The following is a 14,600-nucleotide window of genomic DNA, read 5'->3' as shown; positions in this document are numbered from 1 at the left end:
AAGGGCTGCGAGAGCTGCCTCTTGTCCCAGAAATCGGCTTTGAAAGCAGCGATTTCTTAAAAACCATCATTAGAAGCTTCGGTTTAAATAAAAACCAGCTTTAAGAGCTTTTTTTTTTAAGGCTTTTCATTCATTTTTTCAATTGAAAGTGCCCCGGCTTGCCCCGGCTTTTCCTATTACCGGAATCGCCGCAATTTAAAAGATTTTTATTGAAAGAAAGCAGCTTTAAGAGCTCAGTTTTCCTTAAAGGAAACAGCTTTCATCTCTTATTTTTTTTTTTTTTTCAAATAAAGATTTAGGAGCCGCTTTCATGAAATAAAGCACTCTTAGGAGCTCTTTCTATAAAATAGCGCAGCTTTAGGAGCTTTTCGCAGGCAATAAAGCCATTTTCGGAGCTCTCGGTAGGAAATGAAGCCATTTTAGGAGCGTTTTTGTAGAAAATCGAGCAGCTCCAAGCGCTCTCGGGCCGAATCGGGGCCGTCCCGGGGCTGGATCTCGGCCGGGCGCTGCCGGCGCGGGGCCCGCCCTTATAAGCGACCCAGCGCCGCCCCCGCGGGGGCGACAAAATAGTCCCTAAAATCGCCAAAAAAGGGCAACAACCCCCAAAATCCCCCCCCCAAATCCACCGCCCCCAGTGTGAAAAAGCATCTTTTTTCATTAATTCCCATTTTTTACCCTTTTCTTTGATTTTTTCCCCTCACAAACTGCAAACCACCCCCCCCCCCCCCACCCCAGGCCGTGGGCCTTCGGCCGCCCCACGAGGCCCAGCACGAAAATGGTTAAATTTAACGGCGATTTTTTTGTTCGGTTTGGCCAATTCTGCGCTAAAAATCTCTCACTTCGACCTTCCCGGGTGGTTTTAGAGATTTTTGTTTTGTTCTGTTTTTTTATTCATTCATTTTGCTCCGGTTTTTGCTTTTGCTGCGTCACGGGGCTGGGCCGCTGCCAAAAAGGCGCCGTTTCTCCTCAAAAGGGTCACAAAACTTGGGGGGGAAAAAGAGTTCTTGAGGGAACACAGACCCCAAAGCCCCAATTTTCACCGGTTTTTGTTCCCCAAAAAGCCCAAACAACCCCTTTTTAAACCCTTTTTTCACCCTGATCCAGCACAGCCCTAACCACCATTTTTATTCCTTTTTTACGACCGAAAAGCATGAAAATGTCCATTTTTTACCCCATTTCAGGCCAGGCCAAGTCATGGAAGTCCCTATTTTCAATCAGTGGAATAAAACCCAACTATTTTGAGGCATTTTAAGGCTTTTTTTTTTGTATTTTAAGGTGCTTTTTTCAGCATTTTGAGGCGTTTCTGGGCAGGAAATAACACCCCAAAAATGCTGGCAGGGAGGGGACAACCCCCCCTCCCCAACCCTTTAATTATGATTCATTAAAGCTGCTCTGGGGCCAATTAAAGCTGCTGATGAAACCGATGAGGCGTTTTGGGGGTGTGGGAGGAGCTGTTCCGACATTTTTGGGGCGTCTCCTGCAGGAGAAAATATTTCCTTATTTTTATTAAATATTTTCTGGATTATTCCACCACTGAGGCTCTCAAATGTAATTTTTCCCCCTGCCATTTCAGGTGCTGGAAAAGGACTGCCCCAGAAATACCCTGATTTTAGGGAAGGTTTATTTCAATGATAATTTTTACAGCAATAATTCATCCATTTGCAGCTGGTTTAAGCCCTAATTTAAAATCTAAATTAGCAACTCTGACATGTCCAAAGTTCGTATTTTCTGCATGAAAATATTCCAAAAGCTGCTTTTTCTTCAGGAGCTGAGGCTGGAGAGGCCATTTTAAAGCATTTTCCTATGGAAAGATGCTCTTTACCAAGTCATGGGTGTTTCTTAGGAAAAAAATAGAATTAAAAAAATCAGTTTTCGATTTCTTTTTTAAAGCTAGGATAGCACTAAAACTTCTAAATAGCCTTAACACCACTTTAAGGTGAGTTTAAGCCATTTTTGAGGCACAGGACAGAGGTTTTGCTCTCAAAAATCACCACTAAGCTTAACACTGCAGCTTTTCAGCTGCTTTTTAAACCCAAATGGCCGCTTTTTAACCCAAAGTGGGAGGTTGCCTCTCCACTCCCCCCCAGCCCCCATTCTGAGTGGCTTTTTTGAGGCAAAACCACCTCAGCTCTTCACTCTAAACCCACCATTTCCTTCAGGCTTCCCAGCTTTTTAAAACCCGACGCTTTTTTAGCGACTTTTCACACAAAAATTACCTCACGAAAAAGGGGCGAGTGCCGGGGTGGGAGGGGAAGGGGAACTTTATCTCGCCCCCTCCCCCGCGGGGCGCCCCCGAAACCGCTGGTAAATGGGCACAGACCCCCTCCCCCCCCCCCCGCTCGCTCCCCTCCCCCACAGCCCCGACTTTCATTCTGCCCCTCCCCCACGCCCATTTACAAGCAAAAAAAAAAAAAAAAAAAAAAAGTTCGGGGGCGGGAGCGGCCGCGGAGGGATCCGGCGGAGGGATCCGCGGTGAAGTGACGTGACGTGGCCGGCGGAGGGATCCGCGCGCGGAGGGATCCGAGAGTGACGCGTCAGGGGGCGGGGCCACGCGGAGACCCCGCCCCTCGCCAGGCCCCTCCCCCGGGTTTGCCGCAGTCGCCGCGGGGGCGGCGCCGGGGGCGGGAGCGGGGCGCCATCGCTCCGTCCGCTCTGCATTGGGCGGGGGAAGCGCCGAGTCACTAAACAGTTAAAAAAAACCACCCTTTTCTCCTTGGTTTTACCTCAGAAAAGCTCGAGTTCCTTCAGGAAAATCGCTCGAGCCCCTTCAGGAAATCTGTGCCTCAGAAATGACCGGCTTCCGTCAGAAAATGACCCATTTCCCTCAGGAACGTGTGATTTTACCTCATCAATGTCTCATTTCCCTCTGAGACGTCTGGTTTGTCTCAAAAATGTTTGATATCCCTCAAAAAATCTCCGATTTGCCTCAGAAATACCCTATTTGCTTCGAAAATGTCTTACTTCCCTCAGAAATGTCCGATTTGTATCAAAACCGCTTCATTTCCCTCAGAAAATTCCCAATTTGCCTCAGAAATGGCAAGTTTTGCCTCAGAAATGTCTTATTTCCCTCAGGAAAATCTCCTTTTATTCGGCTATAACCCGCTCCCCCCAAAACTGCGCCTCCCCACACGAACAGCCCCATGAGGCGGTGGCGGGGGGACCTGCGTCCTTCACGATTTCCTTCAGCTAACATTTATTCCAAAACATTTCTTTATCCTACCAAACATTTATATTTTCTTCATTTTTTTTTTAGTTTGTAAATGTTGGATTTCAGAGCATTTCCTCTGGGTCTTTGAGGCCCCGGTAACACCAACGCCTCCCACAGCACAAAACTCTCACCAGTTCTCCCTTAAAAAAATCCTTAGATTTCTAAAAAGCACCTTAAGAAAATGAAGTTATTCGGGACTGAGGCGGTTTTGCCGCAGAGTGGAGGCGTGTGGGGGTTATGGGTAGAAAATGTGATATTTTGGATAAACGCAGCCCTGCTGGGTGGGAAAGGGGAGGAAAATGGGGTTAAATAGTGAAATAGGGGGATTTGGGGTGGGTTTGTGAAGCTCCCAAATGGACAACGAGTGATGCCCCAAAATCACCAGGACTTGCCCCAAAAACGGTGGAATTTGTCCCAAAGGTCTCGTTGGTGCTAATGAGGGGGACTCCCTACAACACAGAAGCCCCTGACAGAGGGGACACGCGTGACACGCGTGACACACGCGTGGCCCCGAGTCCCCAGCCCGAAATGGCCGCTGTCACGTGGCGCCGCCATTTGGCTACGTTGGCCACAAACCCCCCGGAACTGGCCCCAAACCCCCTAGAACTGGCCCCAAACTGCTGCGGCTCTTCCCAAAGCCCCCTGAATGGACCCCAAGCTGCCTGGAATAGGCCCCAAATCCCCCAGAACTGGCCCCAAAATGTCTCAACTCCACTAAAGTGGCCTCAGACCCCCCAGGAACTTGCTGGAAAACGTCCCACATTATCCAAAATCGGCCCCAAATATCCCAAACTAGCTCAAAACTGCCATGAATTAGCCCCAAACACCCCAGATAAGTCGCAAACCACCCTGAATCAGCTTTGATCTGCCCCGAACCACCCTGAATCATCCCCAAACTGGTACCAAACTGCCTCAAACTGCTCTGGATTAGCCCCAAATCGACCCCGATTTGCCCCAAAAAGCCCCAAATTCCATCAAACCCTGCCTGGGGAGAGGGGGCGGAGGGGGGGGGGCAGTGCAGTTTATTGGGGGGGGTGCGTACAAAGAGGGGGAGGTCCCGGCGGCTCCCAGTGCTCCCAGTCAGAGCTGGGAGGGGTTTGGGGGGCTCGGGGGGGCTCAGCCCTGCTCGGAGCTGGCTCCCCCTGTGCCCCCCGCCACGGGGCTGTAGGAGCCACCCCCGGCCCCCCCGCGGCTGAAGAAGGACACCGAGCGCCGGGGGGGCTTCACCCGCCGCAGCTCCTGACCTGGGGGGGACATTGGGGTGGGATTTAGGGCAGGAACCGCCTCGGGCTCCCCTGTGCCACCACCCCTGGGTGTCCCAATTCCCCCTCCCGCCATGTTCCCCCAGACCACCCTGTCCCCTGTGCCCCCTGCTCGTCATATCCCCCCAAGGTCCACCGCCACCCTGTCCCCCATGTCCCTGTGACCGCCCTCCCTGTCCGCTGGATGCTCCTGTGTCCCCCTCCTCCTTGACCACATGTCCCCTACCCCCTCCAGAAGCTCTGTGTGTGTGTGTCTCCATGTCCCCCTGTAACCCCATGTCCCTGATGTCCCCCATCTCCCCCATGTCCCTGATGTCCCAGATGTCCCCCATGTCCCTGATGTCCCCCATATCCCTGATGTCCCAGATGTCCCCCGTGTCCCAGATGTCCCCCATATCCCTGATGTCCCAGATGTCCCCCGTGTCCCAGATGTCCCCCATGTCCCTGATGTCCCCCATATCCCTGATGTCCCAGATGTCCCCCGTGTCCCAGATGTCCCCCATATCCCTGATGTCCCAGATGTCCCCGATGTCCCAGATGTCCCCCGTGTCCCGGATGTCGCCCATGTCCCAGATGTCCCCCGCGTCCCCCATGTTCCGGATGTCCCCCATATCCCTGATGTCCCGGATGTCCCCTGTGTCCCGGATGTCGCCCATGTCCCAGATGTCCCCCGCATCCCCCATGTCCCGGATGTCCCCCATATCCCTGATGTCCCAGATGTCCCCCGTGTCCCGGATGTCACCCATGTCCCAGATGTCCCCCGCGTCCCCCATGTCCCGGATGTCTCCCATATCCCTGATGTCCCAGATGTCCCCCGTGTCCCCGCTGTCGCCGCTGTCGCCTGTCGCACCCTCCCGCACGTAGTCGATGGTCGCGAGGCGCTGCAGGCGGGGCCGGGTCACGCTCTGCTGCCGCCGCAAGGGGGCGCCGCGCGCGCCGGCCGGCTCGGGGGGCGTGGCCTCGGCCGCGGCGGAAGGCGGGGCCTGCTCCTCGGTGGGCGGGGCCGCCCCGCCCAGCTCGATGCAGCACTCGATGAGGGCGCTCATCAGCTCCGCCTGGGGGCGCTGTCAGCGCGGGCGGCACCAGGCCGAGCCCCCAAGGGACCCCCAAAACCCCCGGGACCCTCCCCGGGAACCCTCCAAACCCCCCCCTCCCCAGGACGCCCCCCTGGAAACTTCCCCAGTACTTACAAACCCACCCCAGGCACCCCCAAACCCTTCTGGGACCCCGCCAGGGACCCCCAAATCCAGCCCAGAGACCCCCAAGCCGACCTCCTTGCATACCCTAGGGATACCCAAAGCAACACCCCTGGGGTCATCCCAGGACCCCCAAACCCACACCTGGGGCCTCCAAACTGACACCAAACTGTTCCCCAGCACCCCCAAACTGACCCTCACAGGATTCCCAAACCAGCCCCAAACAGATCCCCCAGGGACCCCACCCAGCTGCCCCCTAAAGTGCTCCCAAACCGTCCCCCTGCTCCCCCCAAATTCCCTCCCCAGGGCCTCCCACCTGCCCCGTGGTCGCACCTGTGGGGAGAACACCCGCAGCAGTCGGTTCACGGGGGCTCCCTCGTGGTCCCCGTCGAACTCGAGCCAGAGCTGGGGGGGCTCCGCGGGGTCCCCATCCTGCCCCGTGGGGTCCCCGTCCTGCCCCACGGCCCCGACCAGCTCCCAGCACAGCTCGGGGTACGTCAGGGACAGCAGCACGTGCTGGGGGCACGGGGCGGGGGTCACCCACCGTGCCCCCCTGACCCCCATCCTGCCCCCCAGACCCCCCCCAGTACCTTCTGGCGGGGGTCAATGATGGTGACCCCCTCGAGCCCCACGGCCACGCTGACGGGGCGCAGCCCCCCGCGGCCCAGCAGCCCCCCCGATGGCCGCTCAATGGCTCCCGGGAAGAAGGCACACCTGGAGGGGGGGGTGGGACACACCTGGGTCACCCCCAAAACCCAAATTCTGCTTCCCTCCAAATTCCTGGGTCCCCAGGTGCAGTGTGGGGTCACTTGGGGGGGGGCATCACGAAGTTGGGGGGGATCCCTCGGGACCTGGATACCGAGGAACTTGGGGGTCTAGATGGAGTCCTGGGGGGGTCACTGTCGGTCTGGGGGAGTCTGTGGGGCTCAGATATTGGGGGGTACCTGGGAGAGCCCCTGGGGGGCTAATTTTTTTGTCTCTGGGGGGCAGGGTGGGGGCACAGGGGGTTCTTTTGGGGCTCCCTGGTAATCTGGGGGGGCTCCCCGTCAATCTGGGGGTTTCTGGGTGGTGCCTGGGGGTGTTCCTTAGGTCTTCAGGGGTCCCGGGGAGGGGTCTTTGTGAGGTTCCCCGAGGGTCTGGGGGCATCAGTGGGGTGTCACATGGGGGGTGTCCCCTGGGGGTCTCTAAGTGGGGAGATGTCCCATGGGGGGTGTCCCATTTGGGACGTGCCATTGAGGTGTCCCAGGGGGATTGCCCCATTGGGGGTGTCCCTTTTGGGGTGCCCCCTGGGGGTCTCTAACCGGGGTCCCCCCGCCCCCCTCACCCGTAGCCGGGCAGGGCGTGGCAGCGGCGCAGGAAGTCCCGGTACAATCCGGCAGGGGGCGCCTCGGGGCCCGGCGCACGCGCGAACGCCTCGAGCAGCCGCTGGGCGGGGCCCGGCTCGCGCGAGCGACGGAACAGCGCCCCCCAGCGGGCCGGAGGACCCGGCGGCAGCAGCTCCCCCAGCAGCGGCCTGCGGGGGACACCGGGGGGACACCGGGGGTCAGCGGGGGTCACACGGGGACCGAGAGGGGCACGGGCGGAACATGGGGGTCAGGGGGTACCGTGTGGCCAGGAGATGGGGGCCCCGTGGGGAGGGGTGGTCCTGAAGGGGGTTTCCATGGGTGGGTCCCAAGTGAGGGGGGGTCCCGCAGGGATTGGCTCCCAGGTGGAGGGGATCCCGTGGGGAGTCGCGGGGGATGCCCCAGGGTGGTTCTGGGTGGGGTCCCAAAGGGAATCCCAGGGGTTCCCACGGGCGGGGGTCCCATGGGCAGGGGTCCCGCGGGCAGGGTCCGGCCGGTGCTGACCGCAGGCTGAGCTCCGTGTGCCGGCCGGGCTCGAAGGGCCCCAGGCGCAGGCGGCAGCTGAGCCCCCCCAGCTCGGCCGCCTCGGGGGGGTCCACGGGGTAGCGCCCCCCCCTCAGCTGCTCCCGCGCCTCCTCATAGAGCAACCGGAGCAGCTCCTCCTCCTGCAGCTGGGACCCACAGACACCCCCCGATCACACAGAGACACCCCTAAACCACCGCAGACCCCACCCTGCATCCCCCCGTGTCCCCCCTGTCCCCCTCCCATAGATCCCCCCACACTGGGGACCCCCGTGTGCCCCGCTCACCTCCAGCTCGCGGCTCTTAGGGAAGAACACGTTCCTGCGGAGCTGCAGACACGGCTCATCTGGGGGGGCAGGGGGTCAGTGGGACCCTCGAGGGGGCCCTCCCGCCCCCAACAGGACCCCCCACCCCTCACCTTGGGCGATGGCCGCGGGCGAGCCGAGGCTGAAGCGCAGCAGCAGCTCCGGCCAGTGCCGGACCAGGCGCAGGGGTCGGTGCCGCGGCTTCAGCTGCACCTCTGGGGGGGGACACAGGGCTGGCACCCACTCGGGGACCCGCAGAGAGCCCCACGGGGACCCCCACGGGCACAGGGACCCCCCCATTCCATCCTCCAGGGAGATCCTCCCGTCTCCCTGTCCCTCATGGGACCCTCCAATGTCCCCTCCAGAACGAGCAGCTCCGCTCACAACCGAGCTGTGACCCCACGACCCCCCATATCCCCATGTTCCCATTTCCCCTCTGTGTCCCCCTGTCCCCCCATGTCCCCCTGTGTCCCACCATGTCCCCCCCGTCCTCCAACCACAGCAGCTCCAACCCCAGCAACAGCGTGAGCTGTGACCCCGCCATGTCCGTGTCCCCTCTATGTCCATGTCCCCCTGTCCCCCCATGTCCCCCTGTACCCCCATGTCCCCCCCGTCCCCCCCTCACCGAGCAGCTCCGACCCCAACCACAGCGCGAGGGCGTCGCCGGCGGCGGGCGGGAGGCGCAGCGCCCCCTGCAGGCGGCGCAGCAGCTCCGCGGCCGTGGGGCCCGGGGGCGGCTCCAGCGGCAGCGGCAGCGCCGACCCGTCCGGCAGGTACAGCAGGGCTGGGGGCAACGGGGGCCGTGAGACCCCCCGGGACCGCCGCACATCCCCCGGGACCCCGCACATCCCCCGGGACCCCCGCACATCCCCCAGGACCCCCGCACCGCCCCACAACCACCCCCGCACTGACACAGCTCCGACCCGTCCGGCAGGTACAACAGGGCTGGGGGCAACGGGGAGAGTGAGACCCCCGCCGAACCCACTCGGGACCCCCAAAGCTCCCCCGGGATCCCCGCCCCCAGACTGACACACCCACCGGGACACACCCAAAGGACGCACGGGGGTCCCACGGCCACGCCCTCCCCCAGAGCATCCTCCGAAGGGTCCCACGCCCCCCCGGGGGTCTCAAGCCCTCCAAAGAGACCCACGCCCCCCACCCACGGGGGTCCCACGGCCACGCCCACACCCGGACTCAGCGTCCCACCCCCTCCTGTGGCCCCGCCCCCTCACCGGCAGCGCCCGGCAGGGCGGACGCGCCCTCCCCCTCCGCCTCCCCCTCCCCGTCCATGAGCGGGGTCACGGAGGGGTCACCGTGGGGTCACCGCGGGGTCACGGCTCCGCGCGCTGCTCGCGCCGGTGCCGCGCGCGGGGCGGAAGCGTCACGGGTGGGCGGAGGGGGCGGGGCCGCCAGGGTGACGTCAGCGTGAAGGCGGGGTCCAGGGGGGGGGCGGCGCCCCCTGGCGGAGGGGAGGGCCGGGATCCCCCCGGGGGGATGTTGGGGGGTCCCGGCGGATTCGGGGGGTCCCGGGGGCGGCGCAGGAAGAGGCGGAGCCGCTGTACGAAGTATAGAACCGTGTATTCCTCTGTGCGCGGCGGGGGGCGGCCCGGGGGGGGCTCGGAGGGATTCGGGGCGGCTTTTGGGGGGGTCCCGGCAGGACTCCGCGGGGTCCCGACGCCAATCGGGGCTCTCGAAATTAAAAAATAAACCCAAAGAAATACCCGGGGAGGGGGGCGAGGGGGGGGGCGGTAAAAAACCGATCCGAGGTTGGGAAGGGGGGCGGTTGAGGGGGGGGTCCCGCGCCCCTCTCGGGGGGGGGGGGGGGAAATCCCACACCCCACGCGGGGGGGTTCCGCGCGCCCCCCGCGCCCCCTCCCCGCGCGCCGCCCACCCGGTTCCCGCGGCGGGGTCGGGGGGGGACACACACACACAGAGAGAGAGAGAGAGACCACAGAGGCGCCCCCGCTGCGGCGGGGTCGGCGGGGCGGGCAGGTGACATCCCCCCGGGGGTGGCGGCGGGGGGGGTCGGGGGACACGCGTGGAGACCCCCCCCCTCACACGTAATACTCCTTGTCCTTGTTGCGCCGCGCTTTGCCCGGCGCCTTGGGGGGCGCGGCCGCCGCCTTCTCCTTGGGGGTCCCGGCGGGCGGGGTCGGGGACGCGGCACCGGGGGCCCCTCCTGGGCCCCCCCCGGGCGCGGCGGGGGCGGCCCCGATGTAGTGGCGGCTCTGGTCCACCTGGTAGGAGCCCTCGTCGCGGTTGCGGTACTTGTACATGGCGTAGAGCAGGATGAGGATGCAGAGCGCGGCGGCGGCCACGATGCCCACCACCATGCCGGTGGTGCCGCCCGCCTCCCGCACCACCTCCACCGCTCCGGGCGCGGCTGTGGGGGGCACGGGGGGGCGCCGGGTCACGGGAGGCGCCGAGCCCCCCCCGCGCCGCCCCCCGCCCGCGCCCTCCCGCGGGTGCCGCTCGCCCGCCGGCACCAGCCCGGGCGGAGCCGCGCCCGCCACCGTGGGCTCGGTCCCGGCGCCGCGGGGCGCGGCCGTGGCCGCCGGGGGGGCGGCGGCCTCGGGGCTCCCCCCGCCCCCCAGCCCCGCGAAGTCCTCGTCGTCGGCCGGCGGCTGCTCGGGGCCGGGAGCGTGGCCGGGGTCGGGGTCGGGGTCCGCCGCCTCCCCCGAGGCGAAGCCCGAGGGCTCGTCGCAGTCGGGGCCGCAGCCCGGGGGGGCGCGGGGGGCGGCGGGGGGCGCGGGGGGGCCCGGGGACGCCGGCAGCACCAGCTCCCCGCCTGCGGAGACAGAAAGGGGACGGGGAGACCCCCGTCAGCCCCCGCCGCCGCGCCCCGCTGCGCCCCCCGACCCCCCCCCCGCCGCCTCCGGCCGCCTCCGCGCCAGCTCCGCTCTAGGTTATTTTTTTTTTCTGCATTTTTAGCTAATTCCGCTACTTTTTTTTTTTTTTTTTCTCGGTTTTTTGTTTTTAAGAGCAAACCGCGGCGCTGCCGTCAACTTACATCGCGGGATGGGGCCGGGTGATTTTAGCGTGGAGGAAAAAGAAATTGCAGGAAGGAAGGGAAAGCACACAAAAAACGAGAGAAAGAGAAAAAAGAGAAAAAAAGAACAAAAAGAAAAGAAGAGAAGAGACACTCGGTGAGAAGGTGCCGCGGCCACCCCTGCGGCGCCAGCGCCCGGCCCCGGCCGGCCCCGGCCACCGCCGGCCACCACTGGCCACCGGCCCCCGGCCATCAGCCACCGGCCATTGGCCATCAGCCTTGGATCCATTCGTCCATCCATCCATCTGTCTATCCATCCATCATCCATAATCTGTCCATCCCTAAATCCATCCATGGATCCTTGAATCCATCTGTCCATCCATCCATCCATTATCCATCCATCATCCATCTGTCCATCCAACTGTCCATCCATCCATCCATCATCCATCCATCCATCCGTCCATCCATCATCCATCATCCATCCATCCATCATCCATCCATCCATCCGTCCATCCATCTGTCCATCCATCCATCCATCATCCATCCATCATCCATCATCCATCCATCATCCATCATCCATCCATCCATCTGTCCATCCATCATCCATCCATCCATCCGTCCATCCATCATCCATCCATCCATCCATCCATCATCCATCCATCCATCATCCATCCATCCATCCGTCCATCCATCTGTCCATCCATCCGTCCATCCATCCATCCATCTGTCCATCCATCCATCTATCCTTGAGTCCATCCAGCCATCCCTAAACCCAGCTGAGTCCATCCAATCCTGATCCATGTGTCCATCTGTCTATGGTTCCATCCATTCTTGAATCCATGTGTTCACTGATCCATCTGTCTGTCCATCTGTCCCTCTGCCCTGACCTACAGCTGGCCATCCCTGTGTCCATCCTGCCAGCCTTAAATCCATCTGTCCATCCGTCCATCCATCCATCCATCCATCCATCCTTGTGTCCATCCACCTATCCGTGTTCCCATCTGTCCATCCACCTGTCCAGTTCTCCATGGATCCACCCATCCATGTGTCCGTCCGTCCAAACCAAAATCGATCTGTGTGTCCATCCGTCCATCCCTGGATCTGGCCAGCCTCAAACTCATCCATCCATCCATCATCCATCCATCCATCATCCATCCATCCATCCGTCTGTCCCTCCATCCCTCCATCCACAGACCACTGTCCATCGTTCATCCAGAGTCCATTGTCCATCCACTGTCCATCCACTGTCCGTCCACCGTCCGTCCGTCTGTCCCCCGTTCCTCCCCCCTTCCCCTGACCGCTGCTGCCCTTCCCCCACAAGTGGGGTCTTGGGGGACCAGAGTGACCTGGGGACACCTGTGGGGGACACCCAGGTGTCCGGGGGGCACGCAGATGTCCGGGGGGACACCTGTGGGTGCCAGGGAGGGACACACCTGGGTGTCCAGGTGACACCTGTGGTGCCAGGTGAGGCCCCAGGTGTCCAGGGGGTCTCCGGTGTCCGGGTGACACCCGGGGTGTCCAGGGGGTGTCACCGTGTGACACTGGGGATGGGGGAGGGTCCTTGCTGAGGTCCTGGTGGCAGCGCAGGTGTGACAGTGTCACACGGGATGACCCCAGACCCCAGGGGGTCCTCCCTGTCCGTCCGGGTGTCCAAGTGTCCGAATGTCCGAGTGTCTGTCCGTCAGGGAAGCGGGGGGATGAGGGCGGGGCTTGCATGGCCCCCGGGCTCAGGTGTGTGCTCGGAATGGGCGGGAACACCTGTGCAGGTGAGGGGCGGGGCCACAGGTGGGAATGCGTGTGCAAGGGGGACACATGGGCGTGCCAAGGGGGGCACCTTGGTGTGCGGGGGGGCTGCGTTTGTGGGGCAGGTGTGAGAGTGTGAGTTCAGGTGTGTGTGCACACCTGTGCCTGTGTGTGTGTGAGCAGCTCCTGTCCAGGTGTTGGGTGTGCACAGTACAGATGTGCGCACCTGTGCAGGTGTGTGTGAACAGTACAGGTGGGTGTGTGTCTGTGCAGGTGTGTCAGTGTGTGTATGTGCACACCTATACAGGTGTGTGTGTGAACAGTTCAGGTGTGTGTGTGTATCTGTGTGTGCACACCTGTCCAGGTGTGTGTGTGTGTGTGTGTCTATGTGTGCACACCTGTCCAGGTGTGTGTGTGTGTGTGTGTCTATGTGTGCACACCTGTCCAGGTGTGTGTGTGTGTGTCTGTGCAAGCACACCTGTCCAGGTGTGTGTGTGTCTGTGTGTGCACACCTGTCCATGTGTGTGCGTGTCTGTGCGAGCACACCTGTCCAGGTGTGTGTGTGTGTGTGTCTATGTGTGCACACCTGTCCAGGTGTGTGTGTGTCTGTGTGTGCACACCTGTCCAGGTGTGTGTGTGTGTGTCTGTGTGTGCACACCTGTCCACATGTGTGTGTGTCTGTGCAAGCACACCTGTCCAGGTGTGTGTGTGTGTGTGTGTGTCTGTGTGAGCACACCTGTCCAGGTGTGTGTGTGTGTGTGTCTGTGTGAGCACACCTGTCCAGGTGTGTGTGTATCTGTGTGTGCACACCTGTCCAGGTGTGTGTGTGTGTCTGTGCAAGCACACCTGTCCAGGTAGGTGTGTGTGTGTGTGTCTGTGTGTGCACACCTGTCCAGGTGTGTGTGTATCTGTGTGTGCACACCTGTCCAGGTGTGTGTGTGTGTCTGTGCAAGCACACCTGTCCAGGTAGGTGTGTGTGTGTGTGTCTGTGTGAGCACACCTGTCCAGGTGTGTGTGTGTGTGTCTGTGCAAGCACACCTGTCCAGGTGTGTGTGTGTGTGTGTGTCTGTGTGTGCACACCTGTCCATGTGTGTGTGTGTGTCTGTGCAAGCACACCTGTCCAGGTGTGTGTGTGTGTGTGTCTGTGTGTGCACACCTGTCCAGGTGTGTGTGTGTGTCTATGTGTGCACACCCTTCCAGGTATGTGTGTGTCTGTGTGTGCACACCTGTCCAGGTGTGTGTGTGTCTGTGTGTGCACACCTGTCCACGTGTGTGTGTGTCTGTGCGAGCACACCTGTCCAGGTGTGTGTGTGTGTGTCTGTGCGAGCACACCTGTCCAGGTGTGTGTGTATCTGTGTGTGCACACCTGTCCACGTGTGTGTGTGTCTGTGCGAGCACACCTATCCAGGTGTGTGTGTGTGTCTGTGCGAGCACACCTATCCAGGTGTGTGTGTATCTGTGTGTGCACACCTGTCCACGTGTGTGTGTGTCTGTGCGAGCACACCTGTCCAGGTGTGTGTGTGTGTGTGTCTGTGTGTGAACCTGTCCAGGTGTGTGTGCGCACCTGTCCAGGTGTGTGAGCAGCTCCCGTACCCGCGTGTCCCCCTGCCGTGAGCAGCCTGGCATGTTCCCTGCTCACACGCGTGTGCAACACCCCCGCCCCACCACACCTGTGCGTGTGCAGACCCCCACACCTGTGCGGGGGTCTCACCCCCGCTGGGGGGGGGTGGGGGAGAGCCCCGGGCTCTGCGGCCGTGTCACACGCGTGTGCGAGGCCGTGTCACACACGCGTGCCCGGGGCCCTGGAGCAGCACCCACCTGTGCCCGGCTCACACTCCTCCAGGTCCTCGTCATCGCTCGGACACTCGGCCGAGGCCACCAGCAGATCGTCCGTGTTCTGGGGGGACACCGGGGGGGTCAGCATGGGCCTGGGGACCCCCAAACTTTCCCCACCTCCCCCCAGGGCCCGGGGAGGGGTGTCAGGGGTCACCTGAGCGCACCCAGGTGTTCGGGACGGCCCCTCCAGCCCCTT

At 61.8% G+C, this 14,600-nt stretch overlaps 2 protein-coding genes across 2 annotated transcripts in view; both read right to left on the bottom strand.

The window, feature by feature from the left end:
• Nucleotides 1-4,301: 4,301 nt before the first annotated feature.
• Nucleotides 4,302-9,245, bottom strand: LOC137466666 (FERM domain-containing protein 8-like). Its single transcript, XM_068178357.1, has 10 exons — nt 9,069-9,245; nt 8,462-8,620; nt 7,950-8,051; nt 7,819-7,877; nt 7,514-7,680; nt 6,991-7,179; nt 6,257-6,380; nt 6,000-6,182; nt 5,321-5,525; nt 4,302-4,452 (listed from the first exon to the last, which is right to left on the bottom strand). The coding sequence occupies exons 1-10, from the start codon at nt 9,124-9,126 to the stop codon at nt 4,325-4,327; spliced, it is 1,374 nt and encodes a 457-aa protein (XP_068034458.1). The 5' UTR covers nt 9,127-9,245; the 3' UTR covers nt 4,302-4,324.
• Nucleotides 9,246-9,691: 446 nt separating this feature from the next.
• Nucleotides 9,692-14,600, bottom strand: part of LOC137466668 (neurexin-2-like) — a 50,089-nt gene continuing 45,180 nt past the window's right edge. The window contains 2 exon segments of the mRNA XM_068178359.1: nt 9,692-10,624; nt 14,387-14,465. Of these exon segments, the coding sequence (XP_068034460.1) occupies nt 9,891-10,624; nt 14,387-14,465 (813 nt within the window). The 3' untranslated portion in view covers nt 9,692-9,890.

Source organism: Anomalospiza imberbis, unplaced genomic scaffold (assembly GCF_031753505.1).
Source record: "Anomalospiza imberbis isolate Cuckoo-Finch-1a 21T00152 unplaced genomic scaffold, ASM3175350v1 scaffold_385, whole genome shotgun sequence".
Lineage (NCBI taxonomy): Eukaryota > Metazoa > Chordata > Aves > Passeriformes > Viduidae > Anomalospiza > Anomalospiza imberbis.
Note: the sequence above shows the minus strand (reverse complement) of the source record. Positions and strands in the feature narration are given on the sequence as shown.

What these genes read in the sequence shown, in the direction of transcription:
- LOC137466666 (XM_068178357.1), bottom strand. Translation starts at nt 9,126, where the DNA reads ATGGACGGGGAGGGGGAGGCGGAGGGGGAGGGCGCGTCCGCCCTGCCG. An exon ending in CACACGGAGCTCAGCCTGCG is followed by an intron (nt 7,180 to 7,513) that starts GTCAGCACCGGC and finishes TGTCCCCCGCAG; the next exon opens with GCCGCTGCTGGGGGAGCTGC. An exon ending in CACGCCCTGCCCGGCTACGG is followed by an intron (nt 6,381 to 6,990) that starts GTGAGGGGGGCG and finishes CCCCCCCTCCAG; the next exon opens with GTGTGCCTTCTTCCCGGGAG.